This window comes from Piliocolobus tephrosceles, chromosome 7, assembly GCF_002776525.5.
Source record: "Piliocolobus tephrosceles isolate RC106 chromosome 7, ASM277652v3, whole genome shotgun sequence".
Classification (NCBI taxonomy): Eukaryota; Metazoa; Chordata; class Mammalia; order Primates; family Cercopithecidae; genus Piliocolobus; species Piliocolobus tephrosceles.
The window spans coordinates 97,265,118-97,277,620 of record NC_045440.1 but is presented as its reverse complement, the minus strand read 5'-3'; the positions used below and the strand labels follow the sequence as shown (position 1 = coordinate 97,277,620).

Here is a 12,503-nt window from a genome sequence, read left to right as displayed (position 1 = left end):
GTTTTTTGGCAATTTTGATTGTACAAATGCCCAACCAGATTCAATGAAAACTGATGCATATTTTACATATAACACATATGTTAAGTATTGGCCCAACTCATTTTCAATTCTCTAGATAATCATAAGGTAGATAGTAGTTACTACAAGGTGGGTACCATGTCATAATTTCTTTTTAACTTGCAGGACCAACAAAGAGTTTTGTTCTTCATTGGCTTACAGTAATGTATGTCCATTGTTAAACTGATTTATCAAGTACAAAACTTAATAACTAATCAGCATAATCACAAAATCTAATCAAATCTAATAAATCAAAACACCACTCCTAATTAAGCGAGTTCAGAAGTGGGATATAAATAAAGTTAAGATTTTAATTCAATAGTAAATTCATATAAAACAGTGTTTAAAAATTAGGGTTCCAGGCTGGGTGCAGTGGTTCATGCCTGTAATACCAGCACTTTAGGAGGCCAAGGCAGGCTGATCATGAGGTCAGGAGATGGAGACCATCCTGGCCAACACAGTGAAACCCTGTCTCTACTAAAAACACAAAAATTAGCCGGGCACGGTGGTGCGCGCCTCTGTAGTCCCAGCTACTCAGGAGGCTGAGGCAGGAGAATCGCTTGAACCTGGGAGGCAGAGGCTGCAGTGAGCTGAGATCACACCACTGCACTCCAGCCTGGGCAACAGAGCGAGACATTGTCTCAAAAAATAATAATAATAATAATAAAAATAATTAGGGTTCCGATGCTGACCTTCTTTAAGTATTTTAATTATAATCACAAGTACTACCAAAGATTTTCCCACCTTAACTAAATTTCCAACTTGTATGCAAGTTTTAGCTAAGTATTATTCAGGAAATATGGGTGATGGAGGAAACACAAAATATAATTAAGCATCATAACTTGCCTGATTAAAAATAAACCAGTTCTAAATTTGTGAAAATATATGTCCCATATTGTCAAGAGTCAGGATGCAAGTGAGAAACACAAAACACATGCATATACATTCATATATAAACATGTAACGCAAAATCACAAAACTTAAAGATGCAAGAAAAGAGAAACCAACAGGTTTAAATCACCTATTATGGGTCAGGCTTTGTGTTAGATTCTGATTTTAGTCACTATTGAGGTTAATCTTCAAAATAAACAAAAGGCAAAATATTCTAATCCCAGTTTCACACTGAAGAAACAAGCTTGGAGATGATAAGAGACTTCTCATGGCTTTTAAGGCCACATGGCTTTTAAGTGGAAATACCAGAAACTGAACCCCGATTTATCTGATTCTACAACATTCAAAACCATCTCCTGCATTGTCTTAATTTGGGAGAGTATACAGTGAACCTGGCCAATGCTAGAACAACTCCATATGAATTAGAATCTATATATGTCACGGCCCATCCTTTACTGGGTTGTCACACACCTGTCACTCATGCAACTAGAGACTGTTGCCTAACGACTTTGTAAACACAGGCCTTTTGGTTCCTAAACATGTCAAGTGAATTGAGTCCTAAGCACAGATGTACTAGCCAAATATAATATGCCTTCAGTTAACCAGAATTTGGAGACCTTTATATTAATACTTTCACACGTACTTTCATCAGATGCTTTTTCTGCATCTGTTGAGATGATCCAATTGTTATCTCCCTTAAACTGTTAATACCTGCATTGCTTTTCTGATATTGAAACTGTCCTTGGAAAAATCCCACTTGGGCTCATCATTATTCTTTTAATAAACTGCTGTATTCAATTTGATAATACTCTATTTAAAATTTTGACATCTAATATAAATGACATTGGCTATAGGTTTGTTTTTTCTGCTTTTCTTGTCTGGTTTTGACATGGAGTGATGATAACCTCCTAAAATGAGAAAGAACAGCCTTCTATCATTCTCTGAGCTTTATAACATATCTTTCTCTGAAGGATCAGTAGAACTTACTTGAACAACAATCTAGCTCTGGTGCCATTTTTTAATTGAAATTTTTGTTGAGATAACTGTAGACGCAAACAGTGTAAGAAATAATAGAAAGCTCTCTTGTGCCCCTTCCTAGTTTCCCCCAATGGTAACATTTACAAAACTACAGTAAACATCACAACAAGGATATTGATACTGATACGATCTACCAATCTTATTCTGATTTTCCTAGTTTTACTTGTATTCATGCTGTGTGTGTTTGTGTATGTGTATCTACACAGTTCTATGACATGTATGGATTTGTATATATACATTATCTTTATACACACACACACCCCTTTTAAAATATAACCAAGGTCTCACTGTACATAGTTTTATATCCAACTTTTTGTGTACTATAGTTTCTAAGTTATAAATACCCTTCAAATAAATCTTTAATGGCCATGATATTCAGTGTCTAAATTAGAATCTTATTTAACAATTACTCTATTATTGTACACTCGGGTTGTTTCCTTTTTTTTTTAACTATTACAAGTAAGGCTTTAACAAACACATTAAACACTATTTACCTGGTAATGATTTCCTTTGGACAGATTTGTGGAGGTAAAATTACTGGAAAAGATGAGTTTTCCACATCTTAACACAGATTTGTCCTGTCCCTGTAAGGAACCTTTCATCAGCCAGAAATAATAAATGGCGTATTTTCTCACATCATCCACTTTTAGAGAAAAGCTGACTACAAACATATTCCCAATATCTCAGCATAGAACTAGTCTACCCCAAGACAAGAAGAAAGCCCCAGTTATGAAAAAGTAGGCTCTACTATGCATATGCTGAGCGACCCTCTGGGCTAGAGCTTATCAGATGAACCCAAGTAATGTGTGTGCCAAGCCCTTATTCTTCAGAGAAGCAGAAAGCCAAGAATTATAACTAGCATGGGACACAAAGCAAGGACATTCCCCTTATGCTAAAAAGTCCCTACCTATTGTGTCTTACATAATCCTAAAAACTTATTTTAGGATATTCAATTTTACAGATGAGAAAACTGAGCCCAGAAAGGTTAAGAAACTTGCCCAAGGTTATATAGTAAGTGTATCCAAACCTAGGCAACACTACCATAGTCTGCTCATTCAGATTCTTGCTTGTGGTCTGCACAGTACTCAGACCAGGCTCAAGTGCTCTACAGAGGGACCAAACGGAAGGCACCAGTTAAAAGCCCCACTCTGGAAATGGAGATCCAGGCCAGAAACCATATGAGGAGCCTAAAACACTTTATGAGACTTATGGTTTAAAAAGCCCCCCAGTATTTCAAGTCATGTTATCTTCTATCTAGAATGAAAGTTATTTTTACCACTCAGCTGTTCTCTATGTTACACTGGCCTGTATCAGAAAACATATATAAAACAAAAACACTAGTGATATGGTTTTGGCTGTGTGCCCACCCAAATCTCACCTTGAACGGTAATAATCCCCATGTTTCAAGGGTGGGGCCAGGTGGAGATAACTGAAACATGGTTTCCCCTATACTTTTCTTGTGGTAGTTAAGTCTCACAAGATCTGGTGGTTTTATAAAGAGGAGTTCCCCTGCACAAGCTCTCTTGACTGCCACCATGTAAGACATGCCTTTGCTTCTCCTTTGCCTTCCACCGTGATTGTAAGGTCTCCCCAGCCATGTGGAACTGTGAGTCCATTAAACATCTTTCCTTTATAAATACCTAGTCTCAGGTATGTCTTTACTAGCAGAGGGAGAACAGACTAATACAAATAGACATTAGATCAAGAATACTCAGGACAATGTATATACTCCTAATAAACAATGAATACTCAGTTCAAGGTAACAGGTTACCATGAGCTATTAGAAATTACTTGCCTTTCTGTAAGGTGAATAAATTCCATGTTTCAATAATAAAATTAGAAGTATTTGACAGGGGATTAATAATTACTTATTAAGTTAATCTTAACATTTCTCCTACCACACCCTAAAATGCAGAAAAAGTAAATACTAAAGACAGATAATTCTTCTAATTCAACTCCATCATTTTAGAGATGGGAAAACTGAGGTCCCATAGGGATTAAGACAGTTAATTACATGTGTACAAAACCTGCTTTTGCCTTGACTTAAAACGTTGTATACTTAGTCTGCTGTATTATATTTAACAACAAATCACACATAAATACATACTTAACTCGGCTGGGTGCAGTGGCTCACGTCTGCAATCCCAGCACTTTGGGAGGCTGAGGCAGGCAGATCAGTTGAGGTCAGGAGTTTGAGACCAGCCTGGCCAACATGGTGAAACCCTGTCTCTACTAAAAATACAAAAAAAAAAAAAAAAAAAAAAATAGCCAGGCGTGGTGGTATGTGCTGTAATCCCAGCTGCTCAGGAGGCTGAGACAGGAGAATCACTTGAACGGTGGGAGGAGGTTGCAGTGAGCCTCATTTATGCCACTGCACTCCAGCCTGGGTGACAGAGTGAGACTCTGTCTCAAAAAAAAAAAAAAAAAAAAGAATACATATTTAACTTCTCCCTTAAAAAAATAATTTTCCTTTAACAATTGTGTATCTTGTCCCATGTGTCATTCTTACCGTAAGACTAAATTATATTAATTGCACATACTCCTTAAATATTACAGCTACTTGTATTTAATATACCTGTGTAATCATATAAAAAAAAAAAACACCAAAATGCTTTGTAGAGAGCATATTTACTGAGTCTTTGTGACATTTTTCACAAAATAGATTGAATGGTACAGGAAAAACAACTATGAAAACGTCTTTAATAACATTTTTCCATTTTTCTGAGACTATGCATTGGCTATCACACCACAAGCAGCATACTCGTTGGCTTCACTCTGCTGATATGAAATGCAAATGGAAAATCTCCAAAGACTTCAAGGCTTCTCCCTTCTCCCACTCCTACCAATTCTTTGAGATACTCGAGAAAAACAGACATTCACAATTCTATTTCAACAGTGTCCTCTCCTATTCAGAGGCATTCACCCCTCCCTCTATCCCTGTTGCTAAAGCTAATGCTGCCCTAGAAACAGACTTACCACAATGCAATCGAGATTTTTAATAGTAAGACCTAAAGCCCAAATGGCTAAAAGAAGAAATTTCATGCATTTCCACTCTTTTTTTTTTTTTTGAGATGGAGCCTCACTCTGTCACCCAGGCTGGAGTGCTCACTGCATCCTCCGTCTCCTGTGTTCAAGCAATTCTCCTGCCTCAGCCTCCCAAGTAGCTGGGATTACAGGTGCCCACCACCACGCCTGACTAATTTTTATATTTTTAGTAGAGATGGGGTTTCACCATGTTGGCCAGGCTGGTCTCGAACTCCTGACCCTCAGGTGATCAGCCCGCCTCAGCCTCCCAAAGTGCTGGGATTACAGGCAGGAGACACCTCGCCAGGCTACATTTCCACTCTTAAAAAATAAAAATACTCCCTTTTTCTGCCCCCAGATCCCCAAAATATACTCACTATCCCTGTCACCCCATTCTAGATGACCAACAGCATACCAACACATGATACAGACTAAATTTTAACTCTCTCCTTCCCATGTGCTGGAATCTCAGCACAGCCACAGGAAAGAGGAGGAGGTGTGATTGTGCACAGCTGATGTGTCAGGACGTTACATCAATGTCTTCTTTATTCTTGACACCAGCCCTGCAATGTTGATGACACTGAGTGCAGAGGCATCAAAACAGGACAACCAGCCCAGGTCCACTGGGGGCTGGTGTATTCTGTTGACGCCTGAACCATAATGCCTTCAGTGGCCAGCATGAAACTTTTGCAGGAGTGCCAACCAACCCCAAGATGCCCTGGCCCATGGGTACCTGCACTTCAACGTGCAGCATCAACAGGTGTTTACCCAGCTCCTGACCCAAGCTCCGCACCGCACAGGGGTAGGAGGTTTGGAAACATGGTTTCTTCCCATAGCACTAATCTTGATGGGAGAGAAAATTCACCTCTTTAGAATGTCAGAGAGGTAAGAACATCTGACATGGCTCCCTCATTTCATTGCCAACAAAAAAAAAAAAAAAAAAAAAAAAAAAGAGGCCAAGACAGGAAGAAAAAATATTTTCCTATCTTCTGTGCCTCAAGCACCATTCATATGCACCCTTCATTTCATCTTCACAGCAGTCATGTTATAAAGGCATTCTTAGGTCCAATTTACACACACACACACTTTTTTAAGTGACTCAGAGCTTTAATATACTGTCCAAGTGCTGGCAAGGTACCAGCATCTGAACCCAGACTTGTCCACCTCCCGAGCCCAAGCCCTTTGTACACTAAGCCCAGCTACTGCTGAAAACCCTAGTAGTAACACAGAATAGCACATAATTAAGGGATGATGCTGTCATCTAGAACAGCAATTTCCAAATTAGTCTGATTCATTAGAATCATCTCAGTTGCTTCAAAAAAATACAGATTCCCCCAGACTCCCACCCCCATTCAGGCTTCTGATTGTGTAAGTCTGAGAGAACGCCTGAAATCTGCGTTTTCACGTACTTCCAATGATTCTGATCATCAGTATGCCTTGCTACTTACGGAAGGATTAAAAACAACAGGGCTGGATCAGCCATGAAAAGGTATTTGGAGCTTGGATTGAATCAGTAGCATTTAAAAGGAGAAACACTGAAAAGGTAGCAATGCCCAGGGAGTGTTCATGATAGTGATATCAATGGGCCAGGGCTGGGAGACGTGATGGAAAGCGATCAAGGGGGTAACTAGAAAGGAAGGCTATTATGGAGCCGCTTATAAATCCAGCAGAGGCATACAGACTATATGCCATGATAACAAGCACAGACAGCAGTGTCTAGACCATGGGCAACATGATCAAAGTGGTGGAGGACAAACCAAACTGCATGCAAGTGTCTGGGCCAGGAATGGCAAGTACAAGGCTATAGACATAGAAGCACAAGCTGGCAAGCCCCCAAGGAAGAAAAAAAGGGAAAGCTCTTCATTTAAAAGAAATTTTCTCCCCCATCAAAATTAGTGCTGCAGGAAGAGACCAATGGCCAGGCAGGGTGGCTCACGCCTATAATCCCATCACTTTGGGTGGCCGAGGCGGGTGGATCAGCTGAGGTCAGGAGTTGGAGACCAGCCTGACCAGCTGAAACCCCATCTCTACTAAAAGTACAAAAATTAGCCAGGTGCAGTGGCACGTGCCTGTAGTGCTACTTGGGAGGCTGAGACAGGAGAACTGCTTGAACCTGGGAGGTGGCGGTTGCAGTGAGCCAAGATCATGCCATTGCACTCCAGCCTGGGCGACAGAGTGAGACTCCACCACAAGAGGAAAAAAAAAAAAAAAGATTAGTGCTGTGGGAAGAGACCACGTTTCCAAACCCCTGACCCCTTGCAATGCTGAGCTCAGGTCAGGAGCTGGGTAAACAACTGTTGACGCTGCATATTTAAGTGCAGGTTCCCATGGGCCGGGGCATTCTGGGGTCGGTTGGCACTCCTGCGGAAGTTTCATGCTGGCCACTGAAGGCATGAAAAAATGAACGGAAAGATCACTAGAACGCAAGCTCCAAGAAGGCAGGGGGATATCTGCCCGGTTTGCTCACTGCTTTACCGCAATCTCCTAGTAGGAACTAAATAAATATTTGCAGAATGAATGCACAGCTGGACTTACAGGCAGACTGGACAAGCAAACCAACAAAGATGAATGAGTCCAGGGTTTCTTTAGGATTTAAATCCAAATGACTAGGATGAAAATGATAGTACTGGCACAGTTGACTAAAAAAGTTAAATAAGAGTAGATTGGTTTTAGCAAAGATTCTTCTTCATTACTTCTGGCTTTTCTCTAAGACTTTATTTTGGCCTCTAGTCCATGAAAAGAATTCAGTGGTTTTGAGATTCTGCAATGCACCCTTGGGCCTTGAGAAGAAGAAAAGGATGGGCAAAATCTTCTAGTTTGATTTTTGGCAATGGAAGAAGGGCAATCTAGTGAGAATCTAAACTCGGATGGCATTCCTCACAGGACAACTGGAGCCCCACCAGCAGGTATGCCAACAGCACAGTGGCTTGACTGGACTCGCTCTAAACCTTAATGACAGGGCTGGTGGGGCTCTGTGTGACTGGGTCAGCTTCAGGGGCCTTGCCAACCAGTGGAGACTCCAAGCCACCTCTAGCTGGCCAGTCAGGTCTCCGGGGGCTTTTGGAGACTTGAAAACTAGTTCCACCCAGGGAACAAACTAGTTCACCTTTTGAAATCCTTTCCAAACTAATGACTATCCAAGGCGCCATTTAAGTGATCGTATTACACAGTCCCTGGTAGGCTACCCCTCGAAGGGTGGTTACCATCAAAACTAGACATATCAGGTCCTAGAGGCAGAAGCTGAAGGGCATGCTCAAATTGCTTCTCAGACATCCGTTTTCTACAAGCCTGATCTTTTAAGATCTTTCCTTCTTAAATGACATCCTCCTTCTGCTAATACCCAACTAAGAAAGAGCCCTTGTTTTTATAAAATTTCCTAGCAAAAGCAATTTGTTTCACTCATAAAACAGCCAAACTATATTTTCTATAGAACTGCAAACAGTTACATGATTTCAATTTTAGTTACCCTTCTAATGTAAACTTTCCAGAGCCTGCCTTTCATAATACACCAGGAGATAATGCATGAGTCCAAATGACTTGACAGTTTCTTTTAATTTACAGACATCTAAGAATGTTTATAAAATTCCTCTAGTTCAAAACACTTCCTTTTCTTAAACATATTTCCAGTTCAAATTATGTGTTTATAGCAGTCTGCAATATATTATTTCTAAAGATAAACAGTCATGTAAAAAATGGACAGAAAACCAGCAGCATATCACTACTGCCACACTCAGTCAGACTTTCCCCTTGCCTGGTGTTCCGCAGTGAAAGTCCTAACGTGACAGTGGAAAGTATGAATGGATCACTAGGAACAGGATTTCCCAGCTGTCTCCAGGATCCATAAAGGAACAGCTACCAGTTCCTTTTCATAGGCAGTTTTGAGCCTTAGTTCCTGAGAACCTCTTTTTTCCCCCCAGAGCTAAGTATAAAACTCAATAATTCACTAACTGTAGGCAGTTTTCCTTTCTTCCTTTTAAAGGGAGGCTTTAAACCCAAATCACTACTTCTAAATCCCAGGAAACAGTTGCAGTTTTCAAAATAAAATGCAAAGTCCTGGAAATAATATTCTGTAATTGCTAAATTTTTAAAAATTCAGTCTTTTGACTTCATTTATATTTTTGTTGCTATACATAAAACAAACAGAGACCGAAAAGTAATTTAAATGGACTGTTAGCCATTCTGGGCCTTGAAACGCTTCTATTTAGAAAGACTGACTCACTGCCTAACAAAGATTCTCTGCTAGTCTCCAAGTTGACATTTTATAAATATCTAATCACCCTTTTTGGATGATTTTCCAATTACTGAAAACTGTGTCTATCACAATGCAGTTCACTCGGAAAGCATCCAGTTCTGGTTCAAACTGAGAAATATTAGAACCCCGAACACACACAGTTCAGGGGAAAGCTGTCACCGGGGAGAACCGGTATATAGTTCAGCCAAACAACTTCTTAAGGAGCACTGCTAGATTTATGCAAAAACCCAGAGTGGCAGAAAACAGAAACATTCTTTCTCCAGAATCCCAAAACGGTAAGATTTCCTAGCAAATCCCTGAATAAGACTCTGCAAAAAAAGGTCCTCCTTAACCATGTGCATTTTTTTCAGGCAGGCTCTTGAAATTTATTAGTCCCTTTGCCCTGTTTTGCAACAAGATGAGCAACAACGTTTATCTGAAATAAACAAGAGAACTGCTGCCTTTTGGTGTACAAAGAGCCAAAGTTCATTACAACTGGTTGGAAGATACCTAATATCAATGGATTAAACCATCATCTGCCAAAGGGAAACACTGATAAGGCTCGGAGTTCTATTTTACAACCTGAGCACCCAAAATACTCATGTAGTCTGTACTGTTTCCAATTCTACATGCTCTCCAACCACAAAGAATGTATGGGGATCTGCTAGCACACACAGAGGCTCCCACACTGATTAAAAATGTCCATCTGCCGCTCGATGCCAAAGAGGTTTCCCAGTCCTAAATTAGCCTCAGCACAAAAAAAGGGGAGGGGGGAGACTCAAACTTGTAAAATCACCTAAAAGACCTTAAGATGATATAAATTGTCTCTGAAGAGACAATTCAGTTAATTAGAAATTGACACATTATTAAATGGCAAAGGGGAGAGGACGTGGGGAACCAAAAGGGCCAGAAACAGCGGCACTCCTGAGACCCCAGAGAGCACTGAGGCTGCAGACGAAATCTGGGGTGTTCAAGCTTCCACCTGGCCCGACAGCGCAGCTCCTGGCGCCCAGGTAGAGGCGGCTGAGGACTAGAAGAGGCCAAGGAGGCAGTTCCCTTTAGAGGGCGCTCATTGGGCGACGTGGGAAAACAAGCTCCAGCCCCCGAAAGCGCGACCAAAAGGAGAAATCAAGTTCCCACTGCCAGAGCGGGGGTGGGAAGCTGGGTGCCCGCAGGCGCCCCGCCGGCGACGAGACTCCTCCCGGACCCAGAAGCGCCCCGCCAGGGCCAGAAAGGGCTAGCGTGGCGGGAGGGAAGCCTCTGTCCCCGAGCGGCCAGGCGACCCAAAGCCAAGAGCCTTGTCACACGTACCCCGCCTCGCCCTGCTTGCCGCACTCCCGTGCAACTCCTATGAAAATGTCCTCCTGCCCCTGACGCCCCGCGGTCTAACCTCCGCCCCTCAACGAGGAGGGGGTCACCGCAGGACTGGGAATCCAGTGGCCAGCGTTCCAGCATTTTCGGACGCGTTCCGTACATCCTCCAGTGTCCCCATGCGGGACCGCGGACTGCGATTCCACGTAGTGTGGGTTACCTCGCCCCAGCCGCAGGGAGCATCAAACAAAAGAACTTTTGCAAACTTTTATCTCTGGACACTCGCGGGTCCCTTAAATCTGGCCCCCATCTCCCCAGAACTTGCACGCAATCAAGCAGGAAAGCTGGCGTGGGGGGATGGTGTACGGAGGAAGGGACCCCAAAGTTTCCAGGTCATCCCTGGTCTCGACGAGCGCGCGAAGCAGAGCCGTTCCCTCGCGGGCCCGACCCAGGCTCCCCCCTCCTGCCACCCTTTCCCCTCCGTCCTTCCCGGACCACGCAGCAAGACCAGCCCAGGGCGAAGAAGTTGAGAGTGACTTCAGGGGCCTCTGCGGTTAGAACAAACTGCAGTTCTCGTGCCCCCATTCCCGCGGACCGCCGGGCAACGCCAGCGAGCAGCGCTTTTCTGCGGAAGGGAAGAGGGGCAAAGGGTGACCCGGCGAGCGCATTTGTCCCAGCGGATCTCCGGTGTACCGTGGGGGCTGGGGGTTCCCCAGGTGGTGCTCCCCTATTCCCCGCAGGCTCCTCTTGTAGGTTCGAACACCCTAAACGGCGCGCGCGTCCCCCGCCTGGCCCACTCACCGATTCCGCCGACACGCAGGCCACCAAGCCCAAGGTGAGCAGGATCCACGCGCGCCGCATATTCCCCAGGGACCCGCTGCTCGCAGCCGCCGCTTGCAACCAAGGCGAAACGAAGCCTCCTGCCCAGCGCTCGGCGCAGCCCGCGCACAGGAATCGGCAGCAGAGTAGCCGCAGCGACTGCGGCTCGGGCTCGGGGACTCGGGCTCGGGGCTCGGGGGCGCTCGCTTCCTCCTCCTGCGCCTGCTCCCGCCGCCCGCAGCTGCGCCCCGGGAACGCGGCGCCCTCTCACTTGTTGGTTTCTGCACTCCCGACACGGAGTTGGTGCTCCGGGAGGCTGCTCTCTGAAGCTCTTCTTGCTCTGCTGTGGTTTTGCTCCTCCGCGGACTCCTTTCCCGTGCCGAGGTTCAATTTCTGGTTTTAAGGAAGAAATTCGCCGGCTTGAAAGGGAGCTGCGGCAGAAGTTTGGGGGCAGAGCGGCGGGGACGCGCGATACGCGCGGCTGGAGCTCCGGGAGTATCTGGACAGCAGCGCGTCCGAGCGGGGCCACTGGTTCCGCGGCTGTGCCCCTCCTCCTCCCGCGCCGCGCCTCCCTCCCCGGGTCCTCCTCCTTCTCCTCCTCTTCTTTTTCTCTGGCTCCGTCCCTCCCTCTCTCCCTCCCTCCCTCCCGAGCCTGCTTCTCCGGGCTCCCCTGGGCTATTGGGGAGAGGAGGCGGCAGTGTGACTCCCAGATAAACCCGGGAGAAATTCCTACAGGATTACACTCCGATTGGCAGCTCCAAGGGCCAGTGGGCGCCGCGGCTCCGCGCTGTGGCTGCGCCGGGTCTGTTCATCCGCAGACCAGGGCTCCTGCGTTTTCTCGCTCTCGTTCTTCCTTTCTCTCCCCACTTTTCCTCTCTCCTTCTCTATGCTCTTTTCTCCCCTGTTTTCTTTTCTCGTTCTCTTCTTCACTTTCCCTTTTCTACAGAACAATTAGTGAAGAAACGAGAGACATATGTCGCTTTTCTGCCTTGAGAATTCGACCAGTAGAAACTGCCTTGTGAATTGGGGCGGGGGGGGGGGGGGGGGGGGGAGTGTAAGATGCCTTCAAGCAATGTGAAGTGTTCATAAATCACCAGTTCGTGAAAATTGCATTTTTAAAGAGAAGATAATA

The 12,503-nt window shown here is 44.4% G+C and overlaps 1 protein-coding gene across 1 annotated transcript in view; it reads right to left on the bottom strand.

Moving 5' to 3' along the window:
* The window catches only part of SDC2 (syndecan 2), a 126,072-nt gene extending 114,029 nt beyond the window's left edge, over positions 1 to 12,043 (bottom strand). The window contains exon 1 of the mRNA XM_023183989.1: positions 11,354 to 12,043. Coding sequence (XP_023039757.1) covers positions 11,354 to 11,413 — 60 coding nt within the window. The 5' untranslated portion in view covers positions 11,414 to 12,043. The remainder of the gene's footprint in view (positions 1 to 11,353) is intronic.
* Between the last annotated feature and the right edge of the window lie 460 nt (positions 12,044 to 12,503).